The following is a 19,386-nucleotide window of genomic DNA, read 5'->3' as shown; positions in this document are numbered from 1 at the left end:
TAGCCTGTGACGCACCATGTGTATGTGGTGGTAGCCTGTGACGCACCATGTGTATGTGATGTTAGCCTGTGACGCACCATGTGTATGTGGTGTTAGTCTTCGACTCCCGATATGCATGTGGTGGTAGCCTGTGACTCCCGATTTGCATGTGGTGGTAGCCCTGACCTCCATGTGCATGTGGTGGTAGCCTGTGACTCCCCATATGTATATGGTACTGGCCCTTTACTTCCGATGTGCATGTGGTGGTAGCCAGTGATTCCCTATGTGTATGTGATGGTAGCGTTTGAGGATTATGAAGCAAAAACATGAGCAACCAACATCACTTCCCTCATTGGGCTGAAAAATAAATCTGAACTAAATTGAACAGATTACAGTCGAAGTTTTCTTCTGTAGAATTATAGAACGGACTCCTTGGAACTGAAATACTTCAGACTACTGGTAGGTAGATCCGTATTTCCTCTATATTGCAATAGCATCAGTCTGCGAAACATACTGTCTTGTTTTAACGGGCAGAAAGTTCTTTTTCTATCATTGCCAGTGGTACTTTAAGAAGTAATCACCAATTTTCGATTGAAAGATATCCCTTCCGTTTAGTACAAATATATGTCATATGCAGAGCGACTTTCACAATTCACTGGCAACATTGACAGAAGAGCACGTCAGATCTAATGACATCACTTTCGACTTGGACAACAAACACCTAACCCATTTTTATCACATGCTTGATTATTTATCGTTGAAAACGTGGTTTCTAGATCTCACAAACAATGTCATACAAACAGAACTGCTTCCTTGAAGATCGCTCAAGGCCTTGCCAGTTCTAACGATTAAGTGTACCAGATTGCATCGTACTACCATATCCCATATCTCCGAACTGCCCCTACGGACTTCCACCATCCACACAGGGCCGACACATCCCTCCTCTCCCCACTTCCTCCTTCTCACTCTGCTTCCTCATCCGCTCCACCTTCTTCCCATCACTCTTCGTCTTGTCCTCAACACATCTCCTTCCTTGCTCATTTCCCACCGTCCATCCACCCTAATCCCACCCTCTCCCCCATACCAACCGAGTCCCTGACACGTCTCCATAACCTACCTCCCCAACCCCTCCACCCCTCACCAACCAACCATGTCCCTGACACGTCTCCGTTACCTACCCCCCAACCCCTCCACCCCTCACCAACCAACCATGTCCCTGACACGTCTCCATAACCTACCCCCCAACCCCTCCACCCCTCACCAACCAACCATGTCCCTGACACGTCTCCGTTACCTACCCCCCAACCCCTCCACCCTCCCAAACCAACCATGTCCCTGACACGTCTCCATAACCTACCTCCCCAACCCCTCCACCCCTCACCAACCAACCAATTTCCCTGACACGTCTCCATAACCTACCTCCCCAACCCCTCCACCCCTCACCAACCAACCATGTCCCTGACACGTCTCCGTTACCTACCCCCCAACCCCTCCACCCTCCCAAACCAACCATGTCCCTGACACGTCTCCATAACCTACCTCCCCAACCCCTCCACCCCTCACCAACCAACCATGTCCCTGACACGTCTCCATAACCTACCCCCCAACCCCTCCACCCTCCCAAACCAACCATGTCCCTGACACGTCTCCATAACCTACCTCCCCAACCCCTCCACCCCTCCCCAACCAACCAATTTCCCTGACACGCCTCCATAACCTACCTCCCCAACCCCTCCACCCCTCCCAAACCAACCATGACCCTGACACGTCTTCATAACCTACCCCCAACCCCTCCACCCCTCCCAAACCAACAATGTCCCTGACACTTTTCCATAACCTACCCCCAACCCCTCCATCCATCCCCAAACCAACCATGTCCCTGACACGTCTCCATAACCTACCTCCCCAACCCCTCCACCCCTCACCAACCAACCATGTCCCTGACACGTCTCAATAACCTACACCCCCCCCCCCCCAACCCCTCCTCCCCTCCCCAACCAACCATGTCCCTGACACGCCTTCATAACCTACCCCCCCCCCCCCCCCCCCCCGCCCAACCCCTCTACCCCTCCCCAACCAACCCTGTCCCTGGCACGTTTCCATATACTACACACACCCCCACCCAACCTCTCCACCCCTCCCCATCCAACAATGTCCCTGACACGTCTCCATAACCTACCTCCCCAACCCCTCCTCCCCTCCCCATCCAACAATGTCCCTTAATAAACTACCCCCTCCCCCTACCCCTCCACCTCTCCCCAACCAATAATGTCCCTGACACGTCTCCATAACCTACACCCCCCTAAACCCCTCCACCCCTCCCCAACCACAAATGTCCCTGACACGTCTCCATATACTACCCCCCAACCCACAACCCCTCCAACCCTCCCCAACCAACCATGTCCCTGACACGTCTCCATTACTTACACCACCACCCCGCTCCATCCATTTTCGAAACAAACCATGTCCCTGACACGTCTTCATATACTAACCCCCAACCCCCAACCCCTCCAGCCCTCCCCAACAAACCATGTCCCTGACACGTCTTCATTACTTACCCCACCAACCTATCATGTCCCCGACACGTATCAATAACCTACCACCATCACCCCTCTCCACCCTTCCCCAACCAACTATGTCCTGACAAGTCTCCCCCCTCCCCCCACCCCCCACCTTAGCACAAGCGACCTGATCCCCCTGATTTTCCTACATAACCCACCCTATTGTTATAGGAATTTACATACGACCAGCCACAAGTATGAACCTCACTTCAACACTGCTGCTTTGGTCCATGGTTATTCTGAGTGCGTCTGTGGGAACGCTCAGCGCCTGTAAAGAAGACACGTCAGCATGCTTAGAGGGTGCGTACATTGCTGGGGAAAAGGTCGATGTACAGTGATGTGAACGCCCGCAGCTTGGACCCAAGGGATCTCACGTGATTAAGTTACGGGTCGATGTACAGTGATGTAAACGCCCGCATCTTGGACCCTAGGGATCACACGTGATTAAGTTACAGGTCGATGTACAGTGATGTAAACGTCCGCAGCTTGGACCCAAGGGATCAAACGTGATTAAGTTACAGGTCGATGTACAGTGATGTAAACGCCCGCATCTTGGACCCTAGGGATCACACGTGATTAAGTTACAGGTCGATATACAGTGATGTAAACGTCCGCAGCTTGGACCCAAGGGATCAAACATGATTAAGTTACAGGTCGATGTACAGCAATGTAAACGTCTCCACCACAGGCAGATACAAAGGGATAACATGGAATGACGCGAGAATGAGTTGTAGCGTCTATGTCATTGCCCCTCGTGTCGTATTTATCAAAGCAGACGTCACCAGCACCGTCACTAGGGAAGACAGAGATCTCACCCCGACAATAACGTTTCAAACCTGAAAAGTATAATTATTTTTCCAAACTTCCATTCGCACTTCACTTTAAAAAAATGGTTAAACCTCAAGGGCATTGAGAAGCGGTGGCATTCTGATTACTTCACAAAAGATTTTTTTTTCTATTATACCGTACTTATGATTATCCCCAAAGTGCATTGTCTACTCACTCACACCAATCAAAGAAACAGGTTAAAACTGTGAACATTTTAACAAAAACGCTATGAAACTAACTTGACAATGTGGAATGAACCAATTGAACGCATCAGATGCCTCGTCGTTCTTCGTCCATGCTGCAATCCACGTCCGGTTAGAGTCCCGGAACCAGATGCCATTCGTGGCAGTAGGAAAGGAGGGGTGTATTCGAATCTCTTCAAAGTAAAGAAACTGACCTATCCCTGCCTGTTGAAAATAAAACAGTTTGATACGTTAAATGTGTCTTGGTTGTATATTATAGGCACACTCGGTAAGTAACCATTTCTGTTGTTAAAGTGTCTGGATGTAATCATTTATGTTGTAAAAGTGTTAAAAAGTAATCATCATCGTTGTAAAAGTGTCTGTATGTAATTACCTCTGTTGTAAAAGTCTTAAAAAGTAATCATATCTGTTGTAAATGGGTTTGAATGCAATCATCTCCATTGTAAAAGTGTTTGAATGTAATCATCTCTGTTGCAATCATCTCTTGTAAAAGTGTCTGTATATAATCACCTCTGTTGTAAAAGTCTTAAAAAGTAATCATATCTGTTGTAAATGGGTTTGAATGCAATCATCAGTATTGTAAAAGTGTTTGAATACAATCATCTCTGTTGTGAAAGTGTCTGAATGTAATCATCTCTGTTGTGACAGTGTCTGAATGTAATCATCTCTGTTGTGAAAGTGTCTGAATGTAATCATATCTGTTGTGAAAGTGTTTGAATGTAATCATCTCTGTTGTGAAAGTGTTTGAATACAATCATCTCTGTTGTGAAAGTGTCTGAATGTAATCATCTCTGTTGTGACAGTGTCTGAATGTAATCATCTCTGTTGTGAAAGTGTCTGAATGTAATCATATCTGTTGTGAAAGTGTTTGAATGTAATCATCTCTGTTGTGAAAGTGTTTGAATACAATCATCTCTGTTGTGAAAGTGTCTGAATGTAATCATCTCTGTTGTGACAGTGTCTGAATGTAATCATATCTGTTGTGAAAGTGTTTGAATGTAATCATCTCTGTTGTGAAAGTGTTTAAATGAAATCATCTCTGTTGTGAAAGTATCTCAATGTAATCATCTCTGTTGTAAAAGTGTCGGGATGTAATCACCTCTGTTGTGAGAGTGTCTGAATGCAATCATCTCTGTTGTAAAAGTGTCTGTATATAATCACCAATGTTGTTAAAGTATTAAAAAGTAATCATATCTGTTGTAAATGGGTTTGAATGCAATCATCACTGTTGTAAAAGTGTTTGAATGCAATCATCTCTGTTGTGAAAGTGTTTGAATGTAATCACCTCTGTTGTAAAAGTGTTTGAATGCAACCATCTCTGTTGTCAAAGTGTCTGAATGTAATCATCTCTGTTGTCAATGTGTCTGAATGTAATCATCTCTGTTGTGAAAGTGTTTGAATGTAATCACCTCTGTTGTAAAAGTGTTTGAATGCAACCATCTCTGTTGTGAAAGTGTTTGAATGTTAACATCTCTGTTGTCAAAGTGTCTGAATGTAATCATCTCTGTTGTCAAAGTGTCTGAATGTAATCATCTCTGTTGTCAAAGTGTCTGGATGTAATCATCTCTGTTGTGAAAGTGTCTGAATGTAATCACCTCTGTTGGGAAAGTGTTTGAATGCAATCATCTCTGTTGTGAAAGTGTTTGAATGTAATCATATCAGGTGTTTAAGTGTTTGTTTACATGGTAATAAAATAGATTTGTGCTACATATTTTGTTGTAGACACTGTACTAACTGAGACATGTTCTGATTATATTTCCAATGAGTTGTCGAGTGACAGACAACACAGTCCTGGCGATAATAATCACCTCAATCCACGGGGCTGCATCATCCGACCTTGGCTTCCAGGGAGAAGCACTCCCACCAACGACATTGCGTGCTGGATACCTGAAACATTGCACACACCTGTCATACAGTGACCCTTCTCATATACTATGGAAGATTGTGTTTATTCATGAATACTTTCTTATTTAAAGTGTAGGGGATTTTAGGTGATGTGATTGGTCTTTTTACTGCTCACGTGACCCGTTCATTTTTCGCCAAACTTCAACAAGTAATGTTTACACGATTTCTGACCGGAACTCCTTTTTTTCAGAAAATCCCTCGGTTGAACAGTTTTCGACTGTCTGCCCTGCTTACCACCAAGGAACAATAAAGTAGCATTTTATTCACAGACTGTTTTTAGAAGACACTTATTTAACATATGTGGGTTTAATAAAATGCACATACAAACCAGAATTTACTTAGTATGTAGCCCAACGTCAATGGAAAGGATGTGACAATAGTCCAACGTCAATGGAAAGGATGGGGCAATATCCCAACGTCTCTGGGCACGATGTGACAATAGTCCAACGTTTACTGGGCAGGTCGTGACAATAGACCAACGTCAATGGAAAGGTGTGATAATAGCCCAACGTCAAGGGGAAGGGTGTGACAATAGTCCAACATCACGAGGAAGGGTGTGACAATAGCCCAGCGTCAGTGGGAAGGATGTTACAATAGTCCAACGTCACTGGGAAGGGTGTGGCAATAGCATAACGTCAATGGGATAGATGTGACAATAGTCCAACGTCAATGGGAAGGAGGTGATAATAGTCCAACGTCACTGGACACGATGTAACAATAGCCTAACGTCACTTGGCAGGATGTGACAATGGCCCAACTTTACTCGACACGATTTCACAATAGCTCTATGGCAATGGGTTCAATATGAGAATAGCCCTACGTCAATTGAAAGTATTTGACAAAAGTCCAACATCAATGGGTAGGGTGTGACAATAGCCCTACGTCAATCGGAACGATGTGACAATAGTCTAACGTCACTCGGAAGGGTGTGAGAAGAGCCCAACGTCTGTGGGGAGGAGGTTAAAATAGCCCCAAATCAGGACGTGGCTATAGCCCAACATCACTCGGAAGGATGTGACAATAGTCCAACGCCAATGGGAAGGGTGTGACAATAGCATAACGTCAGTGGGATAGATGTGACAATAGTCCAACGTCAATGGGAAGGAGGTGACAATAGTCCGACGTCACTGGGCACGATGTGACAATAACCCAACATCACAGGGCACGTTGTGACAATAGCCCAACGTCAGTTCTGGCAGGATGTGACAACAATCGAACCTAACTGGGCATGATGTGACAATACCCCAACGTCAGAGGACAGGATGTGACAATAGTCCAACGTCACTTGGCAGGATGTGACAATAGAGGGCGGCCTCTTGACATGAGGTATGGTGGACTCTCTCTACCTGGACGGCCTTTTGACATGAGGTAAGGTGAACTTTCTCTATCTGGGCGGCCTCTTGACAAGGAGTATGGTGGACTCTCTCTACCTGAGCGACCTCTTGACATGATGTTATGGTGGACTCTCTCTATCTGGGCGGCCTCTTGACACGGAGTATGGTGGACTCTCTCTACCTGAGCGACCTCTTGACATGATGTTATGGTGGACTCTCTCTAACTGGGCGGCCTCTTGACATGGTGTATGGTTGACTCTCTCTACCTGGGCGGCCTTTTGAAACGGTGTATGGTGGACTCACTATACCTGAGTTCCAAGATTCCTGATCAGAAACGCTTCAGGTTCATTTTCGCTCCTGTCATTTTGCAACCGGTCTTGATGGGTTATATCCATTGATGAGTTTTGGCGTCACATGTTTTTGGTCACCAATGCAGTTCATGCATTGAACAGTTTCTTTATTCATCAGTATTAGCACCGTCTGATTGAAGTCAGAAGTCTGTGGACCTCGGAGGGGAGTATGTTGAACAATAATTATCAAGACATCCCTAGTTTTTGGTATGACATCAGATAGTATCTGGGTTTGTAAACGGCGTATGTGCGAGCCTGCATAGATGCATGCGTGTGTCTGTGTGGGCGTTCGAGTATTATATGAGCATTGGCGTGGTACGTGCGTGAGTGTGTGTGCCTGCGCGGAATTTCGTATGTATGTATGTGCATATGTGAGTACGTGCGTTAGTGTCTGTGTGCGTGTGTGTATGCAAGTGGTATGTGTGTGTATGTATGTCTCTAAGTGGGCACGTGCGTGCGTTATACCACCGCTTTACATTAGAAACTCGAAACTTCAGATCACTCATTTAGATTCGAGTAAATCCTCCAAAACTATGGCTGTATCCATGTGATCGGAGTATTTTCCAATGTTGATATTAAGTTATTTACACTAGAAATTTACCATATACGATACTGATTCTAATCTAGCAGGGCTAACAAACACGTACCCAGCCGCTTCTGATGAAGCGCCAATCGCCTCTTGTAACTGCACGTCAATCAGGCCTATGGAAGAAATAGGAACAGATACAAGACATTACACACATTTCAAAGTGGAGCATCTTCCCCAGGCAAGGGAGCCAACTGACTACAAACGTACAGTTTCAATCGTTGCCGGCCAGGGTGGAATCTGTACGTTTGTAGTCAGGGACCATTAACCCCCTTGCCTCAATAAGCATGCTCAGAACATGTATCAAAATGTATCATTCAATAGGTTCAATAAAAGCGAGTTGGTTAAAATGCATACACAACTACACCGCGTGCAGCTGCGTTGTTACGAGTTGTATACATATTTGTTTGTTACGTCACACCTACGTGTTTTTTTGGGACGTGACAAAAATGTGTTTGCCACGTGATTCATACATACTTGTTTGTTACGTGACACCTACGCGAAGAAGGGGCGCGCAATTGGTGCCCATGGGGATGCCTACTTCTTCCCTTCATGTTTCACCCTAACATTTTACACAAATGTAAAAAAGTAACATCTGTCCAGTTACAATAATTAAATTTAGTTTAGAACAATCTGTCCAGTTACAATAATTATATATGGTGAATAATAACTTGTTCATTCACAATAATTATAATTCGTGAAGAACAATCTTTATTGTTCGTCCTTCGACCTGGAATCGTGTCCACCATAACTGTTGTTAATACCAATGCAACTGTCACCTTTGTCAGTGAAGAACCATGTGTTTACTCACAAGAGTCATAACTGTTTTGTTTAAATAAATTATATTGCAAAAATTGAAATTAGGTACAAGTGAATATGGTACGAGGCCTCCTCTGATAGATGTACACAATACTAGTACTGTAAGTTATGCAATGAAATTGTGAATGTCATTGGCTTTGTCACCGTTCAATATCAAAATGTATCTCGGAGATATTCTCGCCGTCTTCCAGCAATAACACGGATACAGATACAAGTGTCTGCAACCCGTCTTAAACAGATCAATACTTTGGTCATGTATTGGCGTTAAATATAATAAAATAGGTTTCACTCCTACCTACTTATCAGTTATCAGGATATGTATTGTATTGTTTCAGCCTCGGTGTAAAGTCTGCTTGAGTCAACTTCAAACAGCAATAGATCTACCTTCAGTTGTTGGTGATCTATAGCCTGTTTTTAAAATGTAATGTATATGTATAGTGCTATTGATTTTATTATTACATACTAGTTTTAAATTTCATTGCTGTGATACGTCTAGTTGTTTTACTGTCCCTCGTTGGCAGGTTTTTACATACGTTTCATTATAAGTATTATATTTAACTTTTGATAGTCACGATATGGCTGAAATATTGCCGATGTGACTTAAAATTTTAACTCACTCACTCACTCAAACAGCAATAAGTTTTCTGTTCAAATTGACAATGCAGCTTTAAGGTTCACGGAATAAACGAACCGACACCACGTATGTCACGAATATTGAACACCTGAACGCTACATGCCTGTCGTGGTATCCCATCAATTTGAATCTATGAGGTGCAGTAATCGAGAATTCTCACCTGGGGTGTTGTAAAACACATATCCCGGTCCAGAGACCAGCAGCCAGTCTCTGGGGCGAGTCAGGGGACAGATACAGTCTTGGGTGTCCTGGTTGTAGAATGACGTGCTCACAATGTCCTTGTTACAGAACGACAAACACTTCAGCAGACTCGTCGCAGTGCCACGTCGTCTTATTGTTTTGTCGATCTTCTGCCCTTGATAGTCGGCATCTAAAGGTTGGAATTCATGCACATTACATCTTGCCTCAGTTATGCCCCTGTCAGTGGACATACAGATGTAAACAGCAGTTGTCCACACTGTCCAGTATCGTGCCAACATGTCCGTGGGAAGTTCAAACTGGTTTCTCGACTGAAAGTCACATCGGCTACATGCAATGTTCTGTCCAAGTAGTGTGAATCACGGGCGTCAAGACTCGTCTCCAAGGTACTCTTGGATGTGCTGAATGGCCAGTTGTTATATTGGACACACCCATGCTCCTTGCCAGCACGGCTGATGATGGTTACATAATTAATGTGTTTCAGGGATTGGCTGCTCACTGATGATTGACGTCAGCCTATATTGATCAAACGTTGTTCAGTCACTGCCATGTTGTATTCATTTGCGACAATACTATTTATTATAATTTGTTTATCAAGTGGTAATGATTTTTTTTTTATTCACAGATTAAAATAAAATATGCAGGAAAGAGGTTTCGAGTCATCCTGGCACAGTCAGGCTGGTTAGGCTCGTCATCAGCTCATGGCCCTTGCCCCCTCTGCACGCAGCCCAATGGGACTTCTCTCGGGGAGCGCTGCCTCGTCACACCCACCCAGAATGAAAAGACTCCCTATCACTGCAGCCTTCTGCATTACCAAGAAAGTCGGAAGGTCTGTATTCCTGACAGCAAACCCGGGTACTCACCCATTCAGACATGATGTTGTGAATACTCGAATTTGGACAATCAATAAAATTAGACGTAATCAATTCGGATTGTAAAATGCGTCCGATTTTATGACCGCTTCTCTGCACACTTATAAAGCAGCACGGTCGCACTACTTCCGTTTGACCACCACTATAGCTGAAATCATCTCAACAGACGTGATGGATTTTTTTATTTTTTTAAATCAGTAATTTGTCCGATGTACATAGTCCGGACTTGGCAGAATTCAGTGATGATGAGTTTAACTCTATCCTCGCCAACCAAAACATTTCAGGAGAAGTAAGACGAACAAATTCAGCATAATTTAACTTCGTGAATATATATAAATCGAACAAAAATATTGTCTGCTTAAATGTGTAAGCCTATTTTATGAATACATCACATTTTCAAATATCTTTGTAAATATTTCATAATCAGGTAATAAAAGTACATAATCATTTTTCACCTCACTTATTATCAGAATTCACAGAAAGTTCCATCCAAGAAAACGAACAGCGAACATCTGCACCAACAATGCCGATGAAGGAAGAAACAACAATAATCAATGTTGACAAACTGAACTTGGGTAGGGCGACTACAACTGATAAAACAGATAAACGTCTAGACTGATTGAAAAAGCGAAAACAACAGATTACAATGATTACCCGAGTTTCGTTTACAATTTCCTTATGAGGCCTGGCATGAACCAAGTGAATTAAATAGCCTACAGTCAAGATCTATATTTATATTTTATACAATTTTCTCCTGAAAGAATTTTTAAATTAATAAATTATTCCCACAGACACAATACAATATTTGCCTATCTGGTAAAGGGTACATGTATGTTTGTTTCCTTTTAGAATGGCTGACACAACATAAGATATCCAATAAGTTTGAAACACTTCCTAAAGAAGAATTGGCGTCACACCTAAAACACATTTAAGCGGAACTTCGTACTGCTGCCGGACAATTCCACGCCAAGTCTTCTTTTGTCAGCAACTTGGTACTAGAGATGCAATCGTGACATTTCGGGACAGCTTCATTACAATTATTATGTAAAGATTAAAATAAAAAATGCCGCAAAGAATATTTGGGTGATCCTGGCACAGTCAGGCTGGTTAGGCTCATCAGCTCAGGGCCCTTGCCCCCTCTACACGCAGCCCAGACAGCAAATGGGACTTCTCCCAGGAATCGCTGCCTAGTCAAACCCACTCAGAACTTTGCAGAGAATGTGAAGACTCCCCATCACTGCAGCCTTCTGCATTACCCAGATTGTCAGAAGGGCTGTATTCCTGGTAGAAAACCCGACTACTTTCCCAGATTGGGAGGTACCAAACCTAAGGCACCGAGGACAAAAGGGGAGTCGGACAACTTTGTACTTGGGATGCAGGCGTGACATTTAGAAAGCCAGGTCCGAATTATAATTAGTAGTAGTAGTAGTAGTAGTAGCAGTAGCAGCAGCAGCAGAAGTAGTAGTAGTAGAAGAAGAAGAAGTAGTAGTAGCAGTACCATTAACAGTGGCTCTTTGTTGGAGGAGCTACATAATTATGTACAGGTAGCATGTTGTCTCATTGCTGGAGGAGAGATAATGTACAGGCATCATATTGTCTCATTGCTGGAGAAGAGGTGATATACACAGGTGGCATGGAGACTCACTGCTGAAGGAGAGGTTATGTACAGGTATCATATTGTCTCATTGCTGGAGAAGAGGTGATATACACAGGTGGCATGGAGACTCATTGCTGGAGAAGAGGTTATGAACAGGCATCATATTGTCACATTGCTGGAGAAGAGGTGATGTACACAGGTGGCATGGAGACTCATTGCTGGAGAAGAGGTTATGAACAGGCATCATATTGTCACATTGCTGGAGAAGAGGTGATGTACACAGGTGGCATGGAGACTCATTGCTGGAGAAGAGATGATATACACAGGTGGCATGGAGACTCACTGCTGAAGGAGAGGTTATGTAAAGGCATCATATTGTCTCATTGCTGGAGGAGAGGTGATATACACAGGTGGCATGGAGACTCACTGCTGGAGGAGAGATAATGTACAGGTAGCATGGTGACTCCTGTTTAGAGGAGAGATATAATTATATACAGGTAGCATCGTAATACCCCCATTCCACTAGAAGACGCTCTACGCACGCTGAGGGAGCGCCATAGGACTCCTCATTTTTCGGTGATATAGTGGGCACTTACGATCTGATTACGATCAGATAGCGCTCCTGTTGCGATCCAATAGCGATCTCTGCGATCCGATAGCGACTTGAAGACCCTTGATCGTAACCAAACAACCCAATTGTGGCGATCTAGCACAATCAGTTTCCGCTCCTTTTGCGATCCAAGGCGATCAGGATGAGATCCAATGGCGCTCTATTTATAATATAATTGCGCTTTGGTGGTGATCATTGCCATCTGATGCGCTCCACTCCGATCCGATAGCGACCTTTGGAGATACAATTAGCACTTAATTAGCGCTCTATGGGATCCTATTGCGACCCGATCGCCGAATTGTGGGTCCGAGCGTTCTGAGGCGCTCATCAGTTCTATGCTTTGTCGCAGTGGGGTAGGTCCTAGTCTTTTTTGGCGATCGGCGGCGCTCTAAGTAGATACGATAGCGCTCTGATTACGACCTTGGCGATCTAATGCGCTCTGATAACGGCCTTGGCGATCAGGTAGCGCTCGGATTACGACCTTGGCGATCAAGTAACGCTCCGATGGCGATCTCGGCGATCAAGTAGCGATCTGACGGCATTCTGGGCGGAGCGTCACGGATCACTGTGCAGGGGAGGCAACAGGCGGCGACCTTGACGATCACGGAGATCAGTTAGAGATCAGATAGCGATCCATTAACGCTTTTGGAGATCTTAGTACTCACGTACACACGAACACTTACCCAGGCACCCAATCACCCACGCGCGCACGCATACACAGAGGTGCATCAAAGTCGCATTTCAAGGGCAATAACCCTTAACCCTTAATCCTTTACACTCACGACAATGGCTATTCCAAACTGAAATAGTTAGAAAGTGATGTTTGGTGATAAATGTAATAACACACTCCTGTTATTTGATATCAAATGTATGAACACTTACCTCGACGTTTTTAAATTTTATCGACTCGTATTGATATATTTGGCATCAAAAGACGCTCCGTGAGATTTTCTATATCGCGTAAACAAACATGACTTCTGACTGATTGGTACGACATTGTCGACTCGCGTGAACGTACACTGTCAATCATTGCAAAATCCTAAAATTCAAATGACTCACAAAATTAATATTGGCGACACAGACGGTCATAGTCAAATGTCGTCACGTGACTTCGTGTGTCACAACAACTCCTTACCATACCAGGTTGAAGTTTGATTTAATAGGGTTGTTTGAGGGATCTAAGGACAGATTATAACCAATTTAGCTACTGTGAAGGTGACGCTTAGTACACGATCATCAGCATTTTAACTGTCTGTTCAATTGTACGGGCATCTCGGTAGTTTGCAAATCAAAATGTCATAAAGAATAACATTAACTCTTGATTAGTTTATGAACAAATTAAGCTTGAATTTTATTCCTAAATAATATCAGGAAGTCATAACACATCCATGTCTTTAAATGTCAGAATTGTTTTGCTTAATGACACATGCATTGTATTGATGACATTTTATCTTGTAGGCTTTCATTTTACCCAAAATATCCCCATTCAATAAATTAGGTTCGTGTGGCATGTAACGAGGCTCCTGTGATTCTAGTTAAGAAGAACACACGGACACACATCTGCACACGTCCACTTTACACAAGCATAACAGGGGCGGTCGGGTAGCCTAGTGGTTAAAGCGTTCGCTCGTCACGCCGAAGACCCGGGTTCGATTCCCGACATGGGTACAATGTGTGAAGCCCATTTCTGGTGTCCCCCGCCGTGATATTGCTGGAATATTGCTAAAAGCGGCGTAAAACCATACTCACTCACTCACTCACAAGCATAACATATATGGAGATGATACTCAGAACGGGCACTGGATCCGCCCGTCTTCTCAATCTATTTGTTCTTCACCACTTGATTGACGACAAATAATGAATGAATCAGACCATTGCAATTCCATTGACCATTCAGTTCGATTGGAGTCATTCGTTTATAACGCCATTGTAAACGAACAACATTCCAGAATTCCAGCGGCTGGAATATTACTAAATTTTCGTCGTTAAACAACAAACATCCAAACAAACTATGAATTGTGTGCAAATCTTTAAACTATCTTTTTTTCCATGTTGTGCATGTTGTTCGTTTACAATGGCGTTATAAACGAATGACTCAAATCGAACTGAATGGTCAATGGAATTGCAATGTTTACGAAAACCACATTGATTACATTACTGGATTTGTGATTACATTACTGGTTTCGGTTGGGGAAAAACAATGGCATCACGCCAGTTTATATCACCTCCTCTCATGATCACCCCTCCCCCCACACACCCACACCTACATACATACACCAACCCCACCTCCTCTCATGATCACCCCTCCCCCCGATCTATATATCCAGACCACAGAGACCCCGACCGTGCACCCCCCTGCACATGCATAATGATATAATGTGTGTAATTACTGTATCCTCAATTAATGAACGGATTAGGTAAGAACAGCTGAGTTACTTGCTACCATCTTGGCACCCCTCGTGCGCGCTACGGTCAAGGTAGGTATATATACAGACGCGTGCAGGAACAGTCACTACACCTACTTTCTCCAGTCAGACAGAAGCAGCTCACAGACAAGCAGCATGGTAAGTCTTGCATATTTTCACATATACTTTTATTATTCTTTAATGTTACAAATTAAACTGATAATTATTGTGATGATCAACACACGCTTATTGTTCTGACAGTCAATCTGATAATGTTGATATTTAGAGACAGGCAATGGTAAGTCTCTACATGAAATATATATGTTAACATTGTGCCTACACAATCGAGAGTATCGATAAACATCATGAAAACAATACTGTTAAGCATTTTTTTCCCATTCTCTTCAATCAAAAGTACATCTTGCTTGAAGAGACATATGGGACTTGGGTATCCAGGAAACGTTCACAAATCTACAGTAAATTATATTTATAACGAACACGCTTATAACGATCGATATAACTTATTTTTAGTCCTTTTTTTACGCTTATAACGAACTAAGGTTACTACGAACTGAAATTAGTGGTCCCTTTGAGTTCGTTATAACCGTAGTTTACTGTATTTCAAACATTAATTGGGGTACCTCCCTTGTGGAACAGGTACAGGTAACGTCTTCAGTGCTGATTAAAGGTGAGGTGAAATGGGGTTTAACATCTCGTCCAAGATTATTGCACTTATATAGCCACGTGCATGCACGTGTGTGAGTGTGAGTGTGTGAGTGTGAGTGTGTGTGTGTGTGTGTGTGTGTGTGTGTGTGTGTGTGTGTGTGTGTGTGTGTGTGTGTGTGTCTGTGTGTGTGTGTCTGTGTGTGTGTGTGTGTGTGTGTGTGTGTGTGTGTGTGTGTGTGTGTGGCTGCTTGCACTGGTCAGGACTGATGCCGATTTATAGTGCTAGCCCAATGAGATATCATGCCGCAGTTTAACATGAATATCCCACTTAGACACAGTATACTGACTCCGAGCCGACCAGTCCTTGTTTTAGCCCCTTAATGCCGAGCGCCAGACAGGGTAACAACAAGTACCATCTTTTAACGTCTTTTGGTATGAGGGGCGGTCGGGTAGCCTAATGGTCAAAGCGTTCGCTCGTCACGCCAAAGACCTGGGTTCGATTCCCGACATGGGTACAATGTGTGAAGCCCATTTCTGGTAACCCCGCCGTGATATTGCTGGAATATTGCTAAAAGCGGCGTAAAACCATACTCGCTCACTCACTCACTCTTTTGGTATGACGCGGCTGGGGATCGAACCCCGGACCTTCCGCTCTCCGGGCGGACGCTCTACCATCAATTAGACCACGGAGGCGGTCAGTGCTGGTTAAAGATACACGATGATGTCATCATATTACACTTGGGATCGTCATAGTTGTCTGTGGTCCAAACAAGCTGATAAACAGGTCCACACAGGGCATCGGCTATTTTATGGTTCAATGGGATCATAAGATAAACGTTTATCAACTAGCCATGACCCGCCAGAGATGTCTGTGCTAATTGAGTTAGCAATATAATTTTCATGATAGTATATGTACTAAACTTGACACGTCCTTAAATGGATGTTTAATAGGCACCCAGAAATGTGCAGAGAAACCAAAACTATTTTTTTGTTAGCATTGGAACACATGGATTTCCAGTTTATGTCAGCATGGTAACAAATATTTTGCGATTCTATCCATGAATACACAATGCCATTTAGAAAGTGGCCAAATTAACAAATGTTATATTAAGGATACCATTCCCTCAGTAAAGTACAGATTCATATACTTTTGGGGTTGCTTTTACAGAGAAAGTGTAATCCCAATTATATCATTTGTTACAGTTGACCACTTTCTGGCATTGTGTGTTCATAACTTTCCAATATAATATACACTTGTCAGACGGTACACAAGGCAGGTGATCTAGGCAACCAGTTGTCGGACTTCCATTTTGTGGAACCCTGGGTTGCTGAGTGGGTCAGATCGCTGACTTTGTTTGCTGGCGATTAGGTGCCTCACTCTGGCAATGTGGGTTCGAATCCCGGACGGGACTCAACCCCAAAAGTGCTTGAAGCTGTACTTAACTGAGAAGGTGTTATCCCAAACATAACATTTTTAGATTCTAGTCATGTACACAAATTGATAAGACTTAGAATGTAACTTGTTTGATAGGCATTACTTAGAAGTTGACGGATGACAAGATAGACACAATTTTTATGGATAACAACTTCTTTAATACTGTAAACAGGCGACGTTTCGGTATAGATCCTTATACCGTTGTCAAGCAAGACTGAATGAGGGACATAGTGCAGAATATATATAGCAAGTGGATGGTTAACAATAGAGGATTAACAGTAACAACAAGGGCATACAAGAGTAGGGATAACATAGGTAGGTGTGACAACAAAGGGATTATGCTGTCACAACACGATGGACAGAAAACACATAGCTAGAAGCCAATGGGGGCATGAAGCCAATAAACAGGTGATTATTGGTTGATGAGCTCATAGTAGGCGGATGGGATGAAATAGCCTTGATCTCTGTTGATTGATGGCTTGTGGCGGCGAATATGGACTGCTTCTGTTAGTTTTCTTTTGGTGAAGTCATGGAGGTTGTTGGCGAGGATTTGGACGTTGTCCCAGTTGATGATGTGATTGGGACAGTTGATGATATGGTCCGAGATGGCTGATTTGCTGTCGGATTTGATGGTGGAGGTTTTATGCTCTTTGATTCAAGGCTATTTCATCCCATCCGCCTACTATGAGCTCATCAACCAATAATCACCTGTTTATTGGCTTCATGCCCCCATTGGCTTCTAGCTATGTGTTTTCTGTCCATCGTGTTGTGACAGCATAATCCCTTTGTTGTCACACCTACCTATGTTATCCCACTCTTGTATGCCCTTGTTGTTACTGTTAATCCTCTATTGTTAATCATCCACTTGCTATATATATTCTTCACTATGTCCCTCATTCAGTCTTGCTTGACAACGGTATAAGGATCTATACCGAAACGTCGCCTGTTTACAGTATTAAAGAAGTTGTTATCCATAAAAATTGTGTCTAACTTAGAATGTAGAATGTGGGAACTTTCCAGAAAAAAACGTATAATTTCCAGTGTTTAATTTGACAAAGTCGGTGTATGTAATACAATACACAAACTGCGCGTACTGCACTGTCCACTTTTTCTGTTATTTTTTATATTATTACAACATTTCAGACATGAACCAAGCTCACATATATTCTTACTATTTTCAAAATAATGACCGCTCTACTGAAGTTAACGCCGATGTGAAGAAATCCGTTTAAGTACTATTGTGACTTAATTTGGTGTCATAGCACACATGTGAAATTCGAAATCACCTAAGATGCTGTGGGTTTTCATTGTTATTTGAGACACTTGGGAATATGCACTTAGACTTGACACGGAGATTGTTTTCTAAGAATGAAGAAAACCCTGGATGCTGGCACATCGCATATTTTGATTTCAAAAGAAAACACATTCTATTTTTCATATACAAATGTATGATATACAAATTTTGCAAAACATTTTGAATTAATTTCTTTTAGGCCTCCAAAACAGCGAAACCAACAAAGCCCACAAAGGCTGCAACTCCTCAAATAAAACTGTCCAAGGACGAGATTGAAGAAGCCACCGAGGTGTTCGACCTTTTCGATTTCTGGGATGGTCGTGATGGCGCCGTCGACGCTGCCAAGACCGGCGACATGTTGTACTGTCTGGGCCTCAACCCTACCATGACCACCATCATGAAGAACGGAGGTGTGGAGAAGTTTGGAGAGAAGAACTACAAACTGGAGGAGTTCCTGCCCATCTACCAGACCGTCATGCAGATCAAGGACACAGGCACCTACGCCGACTTCATGGAGGCTTTCAAGACATTCGACAGGGAGGGCCAGGGCTTCATCTCATCTGCTGAGCTGAGGCACGTTCTGACATCTCTGGGAGACAGATTGACCGACACCCAGATGGACGACATCATCAAGTGCACAGACTTGAGAGAGGATCTGGAGGGCAACGTCAAGTACGAGGACTTCATCTCCAAGGTCATGGCCGGACCTCCAGCATAATCCTCATGTCAACGCCATATAATTTATTGTTAGTTAATTGGTCATAGGATTTGATATTTTTATCATTGAAATTGACATTGAGTACCCAAAGATAAATTTCTAACACGTCGTGCATTGTCATTATATGAAATTAGTTGTCATGCGCTTTGTAGATTTAATATGAAGCTATTACGTTTGTGAGTTAATTAGTCATATGTCTTGGCAGTTTATCACACACAATTGCTCTGATTGCACTCAAATATGTCGTAATGCGTTTAAGTTCAGTATCAAAGATAAATCTCTATCACATCGAACATTGTCATTATATGAAATTTGTTGTCACGCAAGCCCTTTGTAGATTTAATATGAAGCAATTAGTCTTCATTTCCCCGTTATTGACAGCTGGTATTACT

General features: G+C 43.2%; 2 protein-coding genes across 2 annotated transcripts; one reads left to right on the top strand and one right to left on the bottom strand.

Moving 5' to 3' along the window:
* Positions 1–2,715: 2,715 nt before the first annotated feature.
* Positions 2,716–9,678, bottom strand: LOC139466986 (uncharacterized). The gene is made up of 5 exons (XM_071248696.1): positions 9,360–9,678; positions 7,808–7,862; positions 5,380–5,458; positions 3,608–3,775; positions 2,716–2,808 (listed from the first exon to the last, which is right to left on the bottom strand). Exons 1-5 carry the CDS (start codon positions 9,676–9,678, stop codon positions 2,716–2,718), a joined length of 714 nt encoding a protein of 237 aa, XP_071104797.1.
* On the top strand, positions 9,677–18,994 carry LOC139466984 (myosin, essential light chain, adductor muscle-like). The gene is made up of 3 exons (XM_071248695.1): positions 9,677–9,682; positions 10,023–10,226; positions 18,476–18,994. The coding sequence occupies exons 1-3, from the start codon at positions 9,677–9,679 to the stop codon at positions 18,992–18,994; spliced, it is 729 nt and encodes a 242-aa protein (XP_071104796.1).
* Positions 18,995–19,386: the final 392 nt, after the last annotated feature.

This window comes from Haliotis cracherodii, unplaced genomic scaffold (assembly GCF_022045235.1).
Source record: "Haliotis cracherodii isolate W230 unplaced genomic scaffold, xgHalCrac1.p SCAF_19, whole genome shotgun sequence".
NCBI lineage: Eukaryota > Metazoa > Mollusca > Gastropoda > Lepetellida > Haliotidae > Haliotis > Haliotis cracherodii.
This window is presented reverse-complemented; position numbering and strand designations above follow the sequence as displayed.